Consider the following 18,738-nt stretch of genomic DNA (forward strand, 5'->3'; position numbering starts at 1 on the left):
TATCTGAAAGGTTGGACAACAGATCATTAGCTCATATATTAACTAATTTTGATGTTATGATGATTACTTTTCATCCTTAGCCACTCTCACTGTAAGTCGTCAGACCCTATTTACAATAAGATTCAGATCCCTAATTACTAAGCCGTAGGACATCATTAATTAGCTCAAAACAGTTTTCATCCCAGGAAAACAACCACCTGAAACTATTTTGAATTATGTATGATTCATAAAAATGGCTCACACTGCAATAATTTGAATAAATTACCAAGGCTTAATTGGATATCAGAGAAAACGAAGTGTTCTGTTTAGAGTCACACGAAACAAACTTACACTTACATCACGCCATGTTAACCTGGCCCATTTGGTTTGAAAACAAATGTAAATACAAGGTTTATGCAGGGAAAAACACTTTGTATTGGTTAACATTCTTATTAGCTACTTTCTTGTGAATACTTAATATTCCCGCTGCTCCTTCTGCTGACATGATTGACTGTGGTGATGTTTGAGTCTGGTATTTTCAACCAAGGCCGAATATAAAAACTAATAAATTTGGTGAAATAATAGGTGATACAGGTCTGCTTGTTTAATCTAAATAAAGCCTGTCAACAATGGATTGATGCTGCTTTGACATGACCTTTTGCATGATATGTGAAAATGATTAAGGACTGGGCATACTGTGATTTAGCATTTGAGCCAGCATGCAGTTTATCGATTGTGTGTCTTCAGATCTGAAATCATTAGCCAGAGCAGACTTCTTGGAATAAATTTGATTCTCTTTACATCGCTTTTCATTCTTCAGTCTGCACTGCTTTGGTACGGCTATTGCTATAAGATATTTGAAATTCATCTTCACTGTTTAATTGGACATATAAATGTAATATTCTGACAGTGTCAGAAATTTAGCACCCAATATTTGCAATATGAAAGCTGCTGTGACCCACATCCATAAACAAATTGGAATAGAATATGAAATGATATACAATTCACTGGCTGATGCAACATTGTAAATGCAATTTTTGAATAGACTGAAAAAAAGAAATTCCTCCAACCCTATGGCCATAGATATGCTACATTATAAGAACTCCTGGACTGTGGCCAAGGCTTATTATTTGATTGCAGCATTTCAAAACATGAGAGTAGCCTGAACCAATGTCTGCTGACAGTTGATGTTTCACTAGGTTTTAGTACTAACATCATGGCACTACAGTTCACCAGCAAATTCGATGGGCATCTGACTTACAAACAAAACACTGACACTGTGCAGTCAGACTTACAGTAGGTTGCTACCAACATTTTATTAGACCTATTGCATCAATGTAATAGATAGTGTAAGATCGTTGCTCTTTGCACAGAGGCCTTATGACTCAATGAACCTGAATCATCTACCTTCAAACTATGTCATTGGAAAGACTTTTATTTTGAAGGATCTACTGCTAAGCAACCCCTCAAGCAACTGAGTGGCCCCGAACCATTTGAAAAATTAGTGCCATTGAACAAATGTGATAAAGGTTTACAAATAGATATTGGCATTTTAGCCTGTTTTTTTTTTTTTTTTTTTTTTTTTTTTTTTTTTTTTTTATGTTTTTCTGTCAGTGTGGCTTTTCAACTTTGGGTAATAGCTGAAAAAATAAGATTCTCTCGGCAGGGTGTTTTTGGTTCCGCTGTAGAGGAAGGATGAGGAGCCTGAACTGCTGCTCCATCAATTTCAAAAGAGTCTGTCAAGACGATTTGGGCATATGATTAGGATGTCTCAGTGTCTCCTCCACGTGGAGATATTCCAGGCATATTGAACAGGAAGTGGGCCCTGGGACACACCAGGGGTATATTATATCTGGGATTACAGGGTCTGGGAATGGTGATATCACCTAGGAGAACCTGGAGGGCATGGCTGGGCTACACTTTTCAATCTGCTGCTACCACGGCATGTTCTTGGATAAGTGGAATAAAACAGATGGATGGATGGTCATTTTCGTCCCAGCACACAAGATTTCCCACACAAGATTTTCCATGGTTATAACACTGAAGGGTTTCTTTAGATGGAAACATACAAAAATGTACACTCACCCACACATGAACATATGATAAGTGGCGCTACATATTTTTAACCCCTGGTTGAGTTGGCATGGTGTTACTCTCACAGGGAAACAGTTACTGTATGTTTCCATCATGTTCCACAGAAAAGTTTTTTGCCTAATGTGAATTCTGATGTCTTCCTCACTTTGTTTGGATATTTTTGTTTTCAGTACAGATGTCAAAAAGCCAAGGTCTTCCATCTGAGAAAGGAGTTTTACCTCTTTACAGTAATTGCACATATTTGTCTTAAACATCCATGAATTATAAATATATGATTAATTATTCATCTCCTTGCTTGCTGTGCTAATGTGCACAAAGTGACCTTATTCTTCATCTGCTCACAGTGCATCTCACATACGAGCTGTGACATTGCATGCCACACTGTTTACAGCACGCAGTGATTTAAAACTGCAAAGTAAAACGTAATTATAAACACCATTACAGCAAACACTGGTATACAAGAGTGTTGCTTGTTTCCTTAAATACAGTGAGTTGTGATTTTTATGTTAATGCAACCTGGATGTTTTACACACAACAATTAAGTAAGAATCGGCCACAGATTCTCTTAAAAGAGGGACAATAACAACAGTTGTGTGTGTGTGTGTGTGTGTGTGTGTGTGTTTCCCTTGATTTTACCATCTTTAATCTCTGGCCTTTAACTGAGATCCATGGGGATCCACCAGTGAGATGTCCATATCCATCCATCCATTTATCCATCCATCTACAGTACAAGGTGATTGGCGTCAGTCAGCTGTTTGTCTTCTTGGTGGCTTGCGTATAAATCCTCTATCTATTGATTCTGATCGATTGGTTAATCTGTCTTTAGGTTGCTCTATCTATCTCTCTCTATCTGTCCTTCTCACTATGGATTCAAAATGAAAATAAAACATAATTAATATCCCATGAAAAGGTGAAGTCAAATTTCTGACAATTAACACTGTTTTGGGAAGCAGCCGGCCTGGAAAGCGAAAGCTTCATTTTCCCTGTGGTGTACTGAGTGTGAGTCACGATGAACCCTGTGCTGACTCCTCGTGGTGAGCTATCGATCCATTACCAGGATCACCTTCTCATCATCCCTAGGCCTCATTAGCAAGGGCTTATTAGCTGAGTAGGGCTATTACAGTGCTGTGCAGATGAAACCAGTGGTGAATGAGGAAAACACATTTTATCTTGGACTTCCATGCCTGACTGGCATCACCTTCCTAAATGGAATACATAATTGAATAGAGTCCAGAAACAGAGATAAGACACGTTGGATGGCATGAAAGAAAATCAGTGTGGGCTAATTTGGGCTAATCATTTGAAAAAAATAATTTAAAAAAACATATAAAAACAACTGTGTTGTTTTTATACCTGGTTTTGGTGTCTTGTTGATGATAAATAAATGAGAGATCTGAATCTACAACTCCTTCAGAACTGAAGCTACAGTAGTTGACTTGAGGTTTTCAAAGGCAGAAATCAATCATATTCCTCTGAGTAACTAAGTCAAATCTAAACACACAGACATGAAACACATATTTTTAGGTTCAGTGTAACTTAGACCTTCCGAGGATATCATTATCTCCTATGTTCATCGTGAATGAACTTCCAGAAATCTGCTTACAGACAGAAAAGAAGATCTAATAACTGCAGAGCTAGCCTGGGAATAATCATATTTTTAAGAGTTTTCTTCTTCTCAGTATCACAATAATTCAGTAATCGTTGTCAGTGCATCCATGAGTACATTGCAAATAGGAGCTGCTAATAGCTCATTTGGCATGCTTTTAAAAATGCAAATTTACCAAAATGTAAGCTAGTTGTTTACATGCCACAAAGCCCTGAAATAATGGGAACTGACATGTATTGCTTTTTGTACATGTGAAGGTGCACATTGTGGTGACAAAAACCTTTTCCTTGAATTTTCTTTCACCTAAATGAAACCTATAACCTTGAGCTTTTACAGTGTTAATATAACAGCTAAATAGACCTCTATAATCTTTATAATCATCAATCAAGACATGGGAGTCTCACCCAAGCCTGTGTGTTACAAAGGTACATGTTCTCATGCTCCTTCATTGCCGTTGTTATGATGTACATGTCTTTATGCTTGCATACACAGTGTCTCCTAGAAACTACATTTAAATCTTAGGAAAAAGTTTTCATCAATGTAATTGCTGGCTGGATTATCTTTTATTATGATTATATTATTTTCTAAATGAATGAATTGCTACATTTATGAACTGTGCCAAACTCAATAGCACGGGGCTAGGGTGGAATGAGGTCATACAAAGTGCACGACTGTCGCATCAAAGACTGGAGTTTGCATCCACGGTAACGCCTGTGGTTAGGTTTAACAAAAGCACTTTGGTTGAGGTTAGGGGAAGATTGTGGTTTTGGTTAAATGTAAATAAACAGATGGTAGCTCTTTTTCATATCATTAAATATGTAAATTAAAAGCATATCCTCATTATCTCAATAGAAAGATGTAATCTAATTTGAAATAATGACTTGCTGTTGAAATTATTTTCTAACAAAGCATTAGGCCTATCTTTTGTGCTCGTGGACACTTCAAAAAACAGCTGTCCCATTCACTTGAATTAAGGTCTTTACGACTGACAAATGAATGCATGTGTTTGCTGTTTTTGGTGCGCACTCCCGCCCTCTTTGTTCACCTTTACCCCGCAAGTTTACACGTTCACTCGAAACGATGATTCACTATATTTGGAAATGGGACGATCATTACTCTAGCAATCTGGCATCACCTTATTTTGCACAATATCACACGTCCAGACTACAAGCCGAAGCATCACATACACTGCTTACAGTTTGTCGTTCATCTGATCAATATTTATTCATTACCCACATCAGGGACCGTGACATCGCAGTCTTTTTTGGGTGCATTCAGGGCAATTTCATTAGACTGGAAACCAATGGAACCATACCTTTACACGGGTAGCTCCAATTATCGAACAAAACTATTTAATTCATGGGACCAGGGCTGATTATTTAGATATTGATTGTACTTTCTCCATAATACAAAATTTTACCCAATTATGGATAAAGTGTCATAATAAAGTCATCCAGTTATAGCAAGAAAAATATCATAATGGAAACATACACTTAGGGGAAAAAACTTTATGTTAGTGTGAGATACCAGGATATCCTGGGGACCCAGGAGTCTAAGACACAAAGCATGTAATTCTACATGCTTGAGTTTGTTGCGTACACCCTCTTTTTTCTTCTCTCCTTCTTTTCACATCTGTTCTGTCTCCCTAAAAAGTGAAAAAATACTTCAAATAAAATAGTAGGAACTACTTTATCTCAGTGTAGTAGCTCTGTCTTTCTATGAATCCTAGGGCTGTTGAAACATCTTGAATTATTTTGCCACAGAGTAGACAGCATTATTCTCAAGTGTCCACAAACCGAACTGATGAGAATCCCATTTTGTTTAGCAAGAGCAATATTCATAATGTATTAGCCCTAAAGGAATTGATCACTAATGATCATTTCTGTTAAATTTTCATGCTTGTCCATTTCTATTTCTAACTGGCTCCAGCAACAATTGCTTTTCTGATTTCCTCTTTACATTTCACGACTTTGGACTGTGGCTAATTGCACTTTTACAGTGTCTCTTTAAAGTTGATATTAACAAGCCAGCTGTAGCTCCCAAAACAACAAAACCACACTGTGGGAGTGTTTGTACCGGATATTATGAGATGCAGTCTACTTTTATACTCTCAGGAGAAAATCTTTCACATTATAACAAGATACTTTTCATGTTAGATTGTCTTCATTATAACAGGAAAACTTTTCCTTCTTCCTCAAATAAAGTTTCCTCAACTGCTAAAAGAACTGCATTTAAATAATGACAAACTGTGAAGTTACAGTGTGATAAGTCAGCTCTGTGCTGCCATACTTTTATGGTTAAGTTAAAAGAGGTAAAAATCATTTTCATAAATATAAGATCGACCTGAGAGAATTGTGATGACAAAAAAGATGAAATTAAGTAAAAAGGAAAATCTAAATAGGTAAAATAACACATATAAGTGGTGTATGGTGCAGGGCAACTTTCAGTTTTAAATAATCTGTGTATGTGCCAAAAAGCCTCTAAGTGAAAAATGTTGACAGCTGCAAAGTAGGTGTATTGTGTGTCCTTCCCTGGGTCGTTTGACAGCCATTATCATATTACCTCCATAGGTTATTATCATCAAAAGACGCCGAAATGTCAGCAGGAGTTCTGCGAGTTTGTGGACTAAAATCCGAGGAAAAAAAAAAAAAAACCTTATGTGTTTATATGTGGAGCTCTACCCTGCCGACACGACTTCCAGGTCCCCGCGCCTCCAACACGTGTCTGCACTCTAATGTGCCTCTGGTGCGCATTACCAAGGATGCATAGAGGCGAAGGACAGTGCGCGCCCACTGGATGCGAGCTGCTGAAGTCGCAGCCACTCCACTCCATGTTTTGCCCTGCCCTTGTGCGTTCTGCTCGCCGTGCAGCGTGCGTCTCCGTTGCATTTCGCTGTCCTCACACAGACACAAACACAGGGCTTGTGTGCATGCGGGAGAAGTTGTTGGCACAGAGAGCACCAGGTAGCAACTGTCTTCTTCTAACGGATTTGTTCAAGCTGGGAGCAGTCGGACTCACTGGGTTCTTTTTTTTCTTTTTGAGGTGGGAAGACAACGAAGCTTTTGCGATGAGGTGGACGTACCAGTATCTAAAGTGAGGAGTGATCTTTTTCTCTTTTTTCTTTTTGCTTTTGTTTTAATGAACATCTGACATCGCGCTCAGTGGAGAAATCTTTCACGCAGCCCTCTGGATTTCTTTTAGGAGCTCGTATTCCCCCCCGTGAAACGTTATCAAGGATTTCACTGATGTATGCGATGTGGAGACTGCAAGTCGCCTTATGTACTCTGTCGTTGCTGTCCCTGTCATCTGGTGGTGAAAGCAAAGCGCGGAGCTGTAGCGAGGTTAGACAAGCTTATAACGCTAAAGGATTCAGCCTCGTCAATGTACCTCATCAGGAAATATCAGGTAGGTGAAACTGACTAATCATCAATGCGTTTCACCACGTGTCATGCCCCGTTTCGCCCCTCAAATTAAACAATTTGATCATGATCCCCACATACACACACACACACACACACACACAGCCTGAACCATGTGATCCTCCTCAAACCTTTTGAGCATCTAATTCCCCCTGTGCAACTGTCCCATTTTATTAGAGGGTCCAAACAGAGTGTGAGTCTTTGCTTTTCTTTTTTTCCTTTCTTTTTTATTTATTTATTTATTTGCAGCATCCCGTTTCATGAGAGACTTTGTCAAAGCGTTTGTCTGAATTTAAACCACATGCAGTCGCTGTGTTTGTTGTGTGCTTGATTTAAGTATTTTTTTTTCTTGTATAAAATCAAAGACATGGAATTATATATGATTTATTGCGTTTTGAAGGTCACTATGATCCCCTCCATTTCTACATTGCTAAATGATGAATCACAGCAAGCTGCTTTTCATTCATTCTCTTCCATGAAGTACACCAAACATTCGTTTAGCTACCCACAATACACCTGTGAGAAAGCAACAGTAAAAAGAAATCACACAAGTATTCATCCTCATATAGTTAAAATATTTGTTTCAGACCTTTTTAGATTTTAGAGGCCAGCTTGGTACATGGTAACATCTCAAACCTTATTCATACTAAAACTTATTACCTTTCCCCTGTTTTTGCACCTTTTTTTTTTTTTTTTTTTAAACCCTTAAAAGAGAGGTGTGCCTCACCTCAGAGAGGTCACTTCACCCACATGTTATATGAATTGATAAATAGTTTAACACCATTTAACACCAGGACCAACAGCCCAGGAATCATATGTGACACCTCAGTGTTCGATTTAATGGCAGTCACCCCAATCTGAGATCCTTTACAAATGGAGCTTTCTTTAAACAGAGACAGTGAAAGAACAGTGGCGCCAGAAGATCGGGTCTGAAACGCGGCTGCATACCTGTTGCTCACATTCAACAGAAGATCATGGAGCTTGTTGTGTTGTATTTGGATAAATAGTGAATACTGTTTACCAGTAGGGGGCTGTATGCACTCAGCACGAAATACTCCCATTGCTGTGCTTCTTTCTCTCTCTCTGTCTTTCTCTCTCTCTCTCTTTTCGATATTCCTCAAGGCTAGAGCTTAGGTTTTAATTCATGCTCTTTGGTACAGCCGAGATATGGGGTTTTATTATCTCTTGTGTGGTGGTAATCACATTTGTGGTCAAAGCAGGAAAGGAGATTAGTCAGTAAACATAGTCTGCTTCATGAGAGGGAAGAGGGGAAGCAGAGAGACCTGAAGTTAATCCCTCTATTGCCTCTTCCAGACAACATAGAGATACTGTATTGGTAATTGGCAGTGTCAGGCAGTAATGATCATAGAGCCGCCTTATTTGGTTTTAACATGGTTTTGGCTTGATGGGAATTTGATAGTTTTGTCGCCGATTGAGCGAGTGTGTGTAAGTTTGTGTCTGCGTGTGAGGGATTCTGTGTTTTACAAATACAGCTCACACCAATTTCATCCAGTTAGGACTCTAAACTATCAAAATTGTATTGTTAGTGTCACCGTTGACCGTTCAGATATTTCATGTAATGACAAACTAAGCCAGCTTCTTTGTTCTTCTACGTTCTAGAAAATGCAGAAAGTCAAAGTCAGCCTACGGAGCTGTAAAAAAAAAAAAAATCTGAAAAAGCAAAAAAGAGAAAGCTTTGTGTCTCTACTGATTCCGCTTCAGTGGCAACGCATTAAATTTATCAACAGTTTAAAAGGAGTCAGTGTTCAGCAGACTACTCAAATAAAAAAGAGCAGACACTGTGGTTTGAATAATTTGCCGTTGTTTCTCCAACACTTGAGTGTTATACTTTTAAAAGCAGTAATCTGGTGCTGCTGCTTTATTATTTCTATTTTACTGTTGGCGTCTGATATGACAGAGCACAGGGAGCTGGATGGACTTCTGGTGTTGCCACCTCTTTTCCTTTTTGTCATCGCTTTTGCGAAGTGATGGTTTGTGGTTGAACTCAGCTTTATACAGTGGATCCCAAGATGTAAAATAGCCCTATATTATAATGTCTGAATTCTTGTGTGGAAAGGATTGTAATGTTGAGGCTGCTGATTGAGTCTGACATTTGCACAAAATATTTAGCACTGAAACATGAACATGGCTCATTGCACAATTTTTTGACATCTGGTTTATGTTTGGATTACTTATTGAGTAATTTAATGTATTGTGAGACAGGATGTTGGACTTGCAGCTGTTTGACATTTCTTTTATAGGAGTGAAAATCTTGTAGTTGTCCAGTGTCTAACCACAGAGTTTTTGTTGGCTTCCACCTCCCAGGAGTACTGGACAGATTCCCTTTACAAGAGTCAGATAACATTTTATAAATGATTTGGAAATACTTGGACATACTTTTATTTGGTTATGAAGAGTTTTCAGTATTTATTATTCGATTCCATGGAACATTCCTCATCAGCTTGGAACGTCAGCAAGTTTCACTCAAAGACCGATCTGTTGGCCACATCATAGATCGAGATGTTTTTGGGGGCTGTGATCAAATCCTAATTACAATTCACGTACAGCCCATACACTATGTGTAATTGCATCTTGTTGTCTTCAAATAACCTTTGCATGAATACAACAGAGGTTAAATATAGGCCTCAGGAGATGGGATAGTAGAAAGCTCGCAATTATGCTTAATTAACTATGCTAATACAAACGTGCGGTAAGCTGCATGAGCAGTGTTAGCGCTCATCCCTCCATCATCTGCTGTGTCATGCTACTGCTATGCCTCTATATACAAAACACACAGGTTTAATACATTTGCAGAGGTGGCTACCTCAGGTTGTAAGCTCCCATTTGCATAAGCTAATTATTTTGACAGCTCTCTGCCACTGACAAGCCGAGCTACATAAACAGGTGAGAAACACAGATATGTTTATACAGATGTTAGTTTTTGTATAGTATAATACAATAGGCTAATTATTGAATCCGTTCTTAAACTTAAATTAAACATCAAGCTCATACAATTTGAATTAATTAAATTTAAATATTTGTTAAAGATAAACAATATGGACAGTTTTATTTACGTGTGTTTGTTGGCTGAAGTCTGAACAGTTTTTTTCTTTGCATTCTCGTCAGACGCTTCTGAATCAGCACATTCTCACAGCTACTATCTAAATTCTGCAGGCCATCCATTATTGTAGTATTATAGAAGTGTTTCAATGGGTCTCATGGGCTCCAGAGTCATAAAACATATCCAGAACATAAAGAACCTGGTAAACCGTCAAAGCGGAAACCCTGGATTGATGTTTCAAGGATTACACCAGAAGGCCAGGTCATTTCTTCGTGGCTTTTGCTATCTCTTGATCTCAAGCTGTAAAGTTGTTGTGGGAAGATATTTATTTATTTTTTCTGTGCATGCCATTTAATGTATAAATACACAATATGTATTTTTTTTAAATTTTCCCCAGCGACAGAGTGATTGAACGAGCTGTAACTCTTCACATTTACAGATGTTATGCCGGTAGAAAGCAGAAACATTTGGTGTATATGGTCTCGCACTACTTCCGAGACAGTCAGATTTGCATGTGTGGTTTCGCCACGAAGAGATGTAATGTATTCTCAGCAGTATAACACTTCTGTCACACTCACTGCTGTGCCTGGCAAATTGTCATCATACATGGTTTTACTCTGGGATTGAAATAACGGTTTGACACTCAAGCAGACATAAGGTAATTGCCAGAGTTAGGGGACTTAGGGAGAGGTCAACCATGCTACCCACTTCATAGATTAAAGACTACTTTCTCTTTCTCGTTTTACCCAAGGACTCTCAAGTGCCTAAGCTTGCTTACAATCCGGGCGCGGTGGGAGGTGGAGGCCAGTAAGAAAAATCTTACTGGCTTTACTAGTTTTCATACAGTCTCTTGGAAGAGAGCCAGGATTCTTTGCAAAGAGCAGGTGTGGGTAAGATAGAGAGGTTGTGCTGCAATACACTGCTCTATGTGGGGTGAATCTGAAAAATGTCTAAAAGTATCTGTTGAACAGCTTCATTAAACTCCACCAGTTTGAGCTTGTGATTCCTCCGCTTCCCGCGCCCGTGTTGTCAATGTACCATCGCCTTGCCTGGTGTGTTCTATGCAGCAGTCAGCCAACGATACAGCTTGCCCGTGAGGATCATCCCTGTGTGAATGTGTCAGACGTTAGTTATAGTGTCACGCACACAATGCTGCGTGTTTGTCAGCCCTTTGTTCATAAACACAACTGCTCCTGAATGCCTCAGTCAGGCCCTGCCATGGAGCTCTTGCTCTGAGGCTTTGCTGTTAATATCAACATTCACTAACACAGAGCAGTTGGGATTCTCATGGGTGGACTCGGCTCTTTGCTGCGGCTTTGAAACAAAATCACTTGATGTGCTGCAGTTTCTATTAATGCACTGCCCGAGTCTTATATTTCCTTTCTCAAGCATAACAATTACCTTTGGGGTTCATCTGTAGCAACTTTAAAGAATATTATTTGATTTCGCTTAACAGAACAGTTATTAGCTCTTATGCAATACAGCATCATTTTTCCTCATGTGAATTCCTGCTATGCAATAATTCTCTGTTTATCGCTGTGATCTGTACTTGGCTGTTTGCAGGTTGTGGGGTGCGCGCTGTTCCCCACTTCCCTTAAAACACAACCCAGGTATCAGAGATCTTTGCTGGTTCTACATAAATGAGTGTTAGTACCCTTGTGAACCTTCAGTTTACAGCACGGTTATTATTCCCAACAGTCAAGCTTTTTCGACACATACGGTACATGACTAGCTCTAAAAAATAAAAACCATATTACAACACTTATTAACATCAAAATGTGAGATACTTATGAGTTTAGAGCAAAGATTTACTTTATCAGAACTAAAGACAACAGATTCTTGAATGTATACATATATATTAGATACTTTTTTTAGGACCTCAAATGAAAGTTTTGGAAATTCCAAATGATTCAAGAAAATTACAGTTTATTCGTAACTGAAATACAGTTTATCGGTGTATTGTTTCCTCCGTCGCCATTTCACGTCGGACTGCTATTCATCAATATAGTGTCTGACTATTTGATAATGGGAGTAGAGAAAGACAGGAAAGGCATGGGACATAGAGGGGATGACGTACAGCATGGGCTGGATTGGAACCCAGGCAGCTGTAGTAAGGACCCAGCCTCGATAGGTGATAGATGCTCTACCAGATGAGCTACTGGGGCACATTCTGTCAGGAGTTTTACGTGATGCGATATAACACAAAAATATGGAGACATTCACGCTATGATTGATCTTCTGGTTTCACATTTCTGCACATTGTCTCAAAAGTATTTAATCAACAATCTGTTTGTTACACTGATCTAATTTTAATTTACTTATCATGTTGGGCAGTTATGCAAAATGAATTTGGAGGTAATCTTAGATGTGTTCACAGCCAGATGCCTAATCACTAAATAATGGAAAGACATGAGACCTTTAGTGAAAGTGTGGGAATACCACTCTAAAAGGCCTAGCCCAGGAAATATCCATATAAAAATTCAGTGGGGCATTTTTTCCAAAGCCCATTAAGATGCTCTTGGCGCTGCCAAATTGGAAATAAGTCTCTTGCCAGCCTGTATACATCTTCAGAGAGAACGGTTAATGAGATGTGAGGGAGATTAGGCTCTGTGCGTGTGTTTGTGTGTGTGCATGTCTGTATGTGTGTTTGGAACAGTTTAGCCTCACTTCCCCAGCCTTTCTCTTCCTTTGCATCTCTATTGTGGTAGAAAATGACAAAAGCTTTTTGTTTTTCATTTGGAGGGACAGATTGTGTGCGTGGAACATCCAAATGAGTTTGACTGTCAATCTTCCAGCGATAATTTTCCACCTTTTGTCGGATTTGGTGAATGAGAATGTCGGACAGTTGTCCTGACCTGAAAAAGTGTGTCACCCCTCAGCAGGCATTCATGCCTGCAGTGCATATGGTCTTCGAGCTTCCTGGAAGCCTTCTTCAGCTCCATGTATGGTGTTTTCTGAGTAGTGTGAAAAGCCTCTGGCTAGCGTAGGAGACTGCCATAGCACTTTTTTTTTTCCAGTTTTCAATCAACTGCTGGCCTAAATCAGTACTGGAGGGGGGGATTAAGGATCTCTACCCTCTCAAGCCTCGAGAGGAACTAGAAAATAACAGCAAGAAGTTAAAGGATGGATGTGATTATATGTTTAGGGATTAGCATGGAGAGTAAAGAGAGATCGCAGTGAAATAAGCTGGAAAATAAACAAATTTACTCAGTAAAAGAGAGCATATCAGGATGGGAGAGCATCCTTGACTAACCATGTGTTGAAATCATAACTATGTGAGGTGAGCGAGGAGCTCTGGGATACGAGGAAGGGAGTCAGGTAGGATGTAATCCATCTGAACTTGAAGGATTAGTGATCTGACTCACAGTGTTGCACAGCCGTATTGCTACATGCTGCTCTTTATACTTGTTTCTAGAAAGAAAGAAAGAAGCATTCAACCTCCCTTCTCTTGTTAATACGTTAGTGAAAGAGAGACTGGAGGTAACAGAAGGATAAATTCACATGTGGGTACTCCTCCACAGGGGAAAAGTGTTCCCCTTAGCATCTCTCTGTTAGTGGATGAGGGTGGTGCAGGAACGTCGTAGAGGGAGGTGGAGGGTCACATTGGCCCATATTTGTTGACATGGGGGGGGGGAATAGAGGTTCGGTTTTAACGATTATAGGGCAGCTTTCCTCTTATTGTCTGTGTAGGGCAGACCCTTAGGATAAACCTGAAGCCATATAAAACATACTGTTTACTGCACAGACAACGCTAATCACTTTTCAAATTCTATTTTCATCCTCTAGCTGAGCGGGTGTTTGTGGTTTCCCTGCTATTATTCATTATGTATGTTAGCGAACCAAGGCGTTGTGTTGTGTTTATGGTTTTTCTTTTTGCCCACAACGCCTACTTTCCTCTGGAGGTTAGTCTCTGAATAGAAGTCCCAAGCTTGACACCAATGATAAGGCTCAGAGAGAGGAGGGCCACACAGTGGAGGAAAAACCCACACGGGTATATCATATCGAGGTGTCAAGGATGCAAATACATCTCACACTGGGGACTTTTTATTTTTGTTTTTCAGACACAGACAAGTACACATGGCTGAGGTGATTTGCTAAATAAGTTTCCCCCTCAGAGACTCGGAAGTAAACAAGCATTAAGCACATATAAACACGATGTGCCAAAATTGTCATGGAAACATCAGATGCTGTCAACAAATGCAGAAAACAATGGTGGAATTGGCGTTACAGACTTGATGATGACACTGTTGTTGTTTTTTCTACCCCCTGAAAGGCCTCTGTGATGGTTTCACTGTAGTGGAACCACAGGGGGGGCTTTTGATGCATCAAAATCAATAGTGCAGGTGCTCCAACATGCAGACATCTTTTAGTACAAACAAAGCCCCAGCCGTACATCAGTGGCTATCTTTAAGGCCTGTGAACATCATTCAAGACTCTAAATATAGTGATACTTTTATCACCGAACCATTGAAGCAGTTGGAATTTAAAAAAAAAAAAGAAAGGCAAGGATTGAAAAATGAGGCAAACTTTATGTAAGGTCACGTAGAAGTGTCTTCAAAAAATAAGAGAGAATAAGGCTCATGATATTGTATAATTTTACTATTGTGAACAAATCCCATAGAAAGACCAAAACCAACTGTGCGTTTGTCCGTCTTGACATTTTCTGAATTCCTCAGCTTGTCTGCAGCTCTCAGCCACAATAAGAATTCATCCATCCTGAAAACCTTTTACAAAGACATCATGAATACATACTTTCATTTTAAAGACATTAAGCCATTTCCCTGAAACACCTGGGCAATGTAATTTTTTTTTTGTTGTTGCAAGCTTTACCCAGACAGATGTAAATGTCGTGTTTGTTGGGTGTTGTTTTCAGTGATGTAGTTGTTGTCCAGCAGTCCAGTGCACTGATGCCTCTTTTTTTAAAAATGTTTTTGAACAATAATGGAGCTCTATGGCACAGAGGAATAAGATGAAGCTTTGGCTAAACACGCGATATTGGTTTGTGGCAATTTTTGGTGGGATGGGATTTGTTGTTTGAAAAAATATACTGCAGTATGTCACCGGACTTATCCCTTAACAGTATATAAGCTTTTCTGAGTAAGTCAATTGGTCACTTAATTATACTCGCCATTCACTCTGGTCTCAGTCGATACTTTCTTTGACACAACAGTTCTATTCTTTTTTTCCAGAGAATATGAGTTAACTGTGTCCTATACAGACCAAAGATTTCCTGTGACGTTGACCTGAAGTACAAAGCAATATCACGTTCGCTTCGATCTGGGCAGCACCTCGCGTAGAAAGTGAAATCACCGTGATCATCATTGCTGAGTGGAGGTTTCCAGTTCATTGTTCTTGACTGCCAGAGATGATAGAAATCTGGTTAATACTCTACATCCAGGTCATCCAGGATCCATAGAACAGTAGTTACATATGTGCTGGGGCTCGAGGCTTGATTTGAACGCATCGACTGAATATATGAAAGGGGTCTTAAGCTGGTGTTAACGATACAGGTCAAGTCGTGCACAGTTTGCATCTTGATCTTGATCGGAATACAGTGTGATTGTAACGTACTCGATTTTAAGTTTTGTGTTATCTTTTGTGAGGTTCAGTTCAGGAGGTTCAGTGATAGAGAAGAGAAAGGCTTTGTGCTGACAGCGAGCTAAACGTGTGTGTTGCTCCTACGTCTCTGTTCTAATAAATGAGCTGTAAGTCACACGTTCGCTGTAACATTTGGAAGTAGGACAGCAGGAAAAGAAATGTTTCACCCTGGCAGCATATTTCAACATTTACCTGAACTGTGGCAACGGTGAACTACGGTAGTCTTCAAGTGTAGTCATTTCACGTCTGCAGCTCTGCAGCAGGGTTAACAAGAGATTTCCAGCTGCATGACTGTGTCTCTCAAGTGAACAGATGATGGGGGCTCACCAAGTAACAAGTGAAGAGGAAACCACAGTGCCAACCTTGCAGGACACCTAAAGATTTATTGTAAATTGTATTGTCAAAGACCCGTAGATGTTACTGAAGACAAGACATGCAAAGATAGCATGTTGTTCCATTTATAAATTAGGGAATTTATACTGATTACATGAGTTCATGACCCAGTTTAGTGCAATCTCAGTTGCGGCTTTGAGGTGGAGAGACTAATTGGAGATCGTTATTATTTTTATGTTAATGCAAAAATGTAGAGGGCTGATCTTAACCCCGGGTCACATTTCTGGGCTTTAATTATAACATTAAATAATAGGTTTGGCTGTGAAATGCTTTTGGGGATATAATGACACTCCCGCCTGTGTCAGAGGTCTGCCCTATGTTCCCTAACCCCGTGTTGCCTCATTTCCTTTTTTACTCCTGTTTAGGCACAGTGTTCAGTTCACTCAGTGATCTGTGAGAGCCAAAATTATCCCGATGTTAATGGATGTTGTTGTGGCTGGTTTTTGAAAGAGACAAAAGAGATTTTTCAATTGAGTTAGTAAAAACTATTAAATATGCTTTAGCTACTGCTAATATTTCAGTTTGCTTTCAAATAAATGTATTATCGTGGCTCGTTATAGTATTTTGTATGTATGATGGTGACGCATGGTGTATCCTCTGATGAAACTGGCTTCTAATGAAGCATGGTGGATGTATGACTTGCAAAGTGCCACAGAACGACATCAGAAGTCATCTGGAACTAAAGAAGTACAGGCGGGGTGAGCCAACAGTTCATTTAAATCACCTATCATTGTGGCTGATGAGAGAGTAGAGCAGTCTTGCAGTAAAAGATATCTAGGCTCACTAGACTCACACCACTGATTTGAATGGGGCCACATAGTGCATTTCCAGGGAGTCTTACCATCATGACAAATGTGACAAGCTCATATAACCTTAATGTCAGGAGAGAAGCGGTTTAAGGTCTTGTCGCTCTGAGAATGTTGATGAGGCTTGAGAAAGAATATCTCCAGCCTTCATAGTTTCAGTTTCATTAATTCAAGACCCGTTGGAAAGGAGGCACAAGCATTTTGGAAAGACTTATTGGGATATATAGGTTAACAAGCCTATGTCCAGTGTTTACATCTTTTAGACACTTGAATTTCTTCATGTGTCAAATGAAACATCTGTCATTGTAATGCTTCTTGGCACATCCTTGTTCTTTGGCTCCTGGAGGGTGCTTGAATCTGAAAAGAAGCCAGCCTCATCTCCTGCTCCCAGAAACCCCGCTGTTTCCTGTCCCCTGTGTAAGCTGCCGGTAAATGAGTGGGCTGGTCATCTCACACCCTGGGGCTCTACCTCGGGCTTTTCAGACCACCAGCTGTTGTGTTTAGGACTGAGTCATGCACCAGTTAGCTTGATGAATCCAGAGCAGGAGTGCAAGGCTTTAACCCCACCGTATGGCTCTACTGCTTCAAGCTTAGCCTCTAATATTGAGCAAGTGTGATGGACTGTGCTGAAAACTTGAGACACCATACAGTAGTTAAATAGTTTTCACCAAATGTCTTGAAGATGAGTGAGCTGCATTTTCTAATTGTTCATTTTAAAGATGTTAATGATTAATCACCATCAAGTCAATTAAGTTAATCAAGAACAAACATGCACAATTAGCATGACAGAAGTTGTGAATCTCAGGGCCTTGGTTCCCATGTTGTGGATGTTTTCAGCTGCCAGTCATCAGAAAATTGTTGGGGCTGAGAAAGAATGTTGTAAGTAACATTGTTATCACTGTGCTACATTACAGAGAAATAGAAAACTGTAATAATGAACCTTTAAAATATAAAGGTTAACGACACCGGCAAAAGCGCTAGTGATTCTGAAAATGCCGTAACAACCAACGTGGACAATGTTAGAGTGAGCAGCCATGCTAAGTGGCTAACATTAGGCTACTTACACAATTCAAATACAAGTGCTGTTTGAGGTCAACAAATGATAGTGAGTGTCTGTCTGCAGAGTTTGCATGGCGCCCTCTAGGGGTCATCCTTTAGTCTCTTCTTTCTTGCTTGACATACCGGTATCTAATTATTGTAACACACTGTCCTGTGTGTATGTTTTTCAATACTTGAACTAGTGTGTCTCCTAAGAGTTGCCTTTAGGCCAATGAATAAGGCAGGAGTTGTTGTCGGAGTCCTGCTTGTACCATGTTAGGAAAATAAAGAAGTTGTTGCTGCTGTTCATCACACTATGTCTCTATACCTCATTTATTATTTTATGTGTCCAGTTAGGTGAATCCAAGAAACTCGGTTACATTATCATCTAATAACAACAGGGACCAGCTGTGTAAATGATGTCTGTCTGTGACTGACTGAGTGACTGACTGAGTGACTGACTGAGTGTGGCCAGTTCCTGTGGAGTTAGATTTTTTCTTTTTCCCCTGCTACCAGCCAATCAACCGAAACTTGGTCGACCTTCCATGCTAAACATAAAGCTAATAGCTAATGAATCATTGAGAGTTTTAATTTTTGTGCTGTAATAAGTGTGTTGATTATGTAATATTTTTCCAGTAGCTAAACAAAACTGCACTTACACATAAGTGTGTTGTATCATGATGGCGGCCAAAAAAATGAATTGGAGATGATTTCAGTAGCTTAACGCTAAGCATGGTACCAGAG

The 18,738-nt window shown here is 39.6% G+C and overlaps 1 protein-coding gene across 2 annotated transcripts in view; it reads left to right on the forward strand.

Annotated features, from left to right (window-relative positions):
- The first annotated feature begins 6,504 nt into the window (after positions 1-6,504).
- LOC111668306 (glypican-6-like) overlaps positions 6,505-18,738 on the forward strand; it is a 131,477-nt gene continuing 119,243 nt past the window's right edge. For both annotated transcript variants that reach the window (XM_023424331.2, XM_023424332.2), the window contains exon 1: positions 6,505-7,084. In XM_023424331.2, coding sequence (XP_023280099.1) covers positions 6,925-7,084 — 160 coding nt within the window. In that variant the 5' untranslated portion in view covers positions 6,505-6,924. The remainder of the gene's footprint in view (positions 7,085-18,738) is intronic.

This window comes from Seriola lalandi, unplaced genomic scaffold, assembly GCF_002814215.2.
Source record: "Seriola lalandi dorsalis isolate HSWRI2012SDOR001 ecotype SW California unplaced genomic scaffold, Sedor1 jcf7180002054735, whole genome shotgun sequence".
In the NCBI taxonomy this organism is placed as follows: domain Eukaryota; kingdom Metazoa; phylum Chordata; class Actinopteri; order Carangiformes; family Carangidae; genus Seriola; species Seriola lalandi.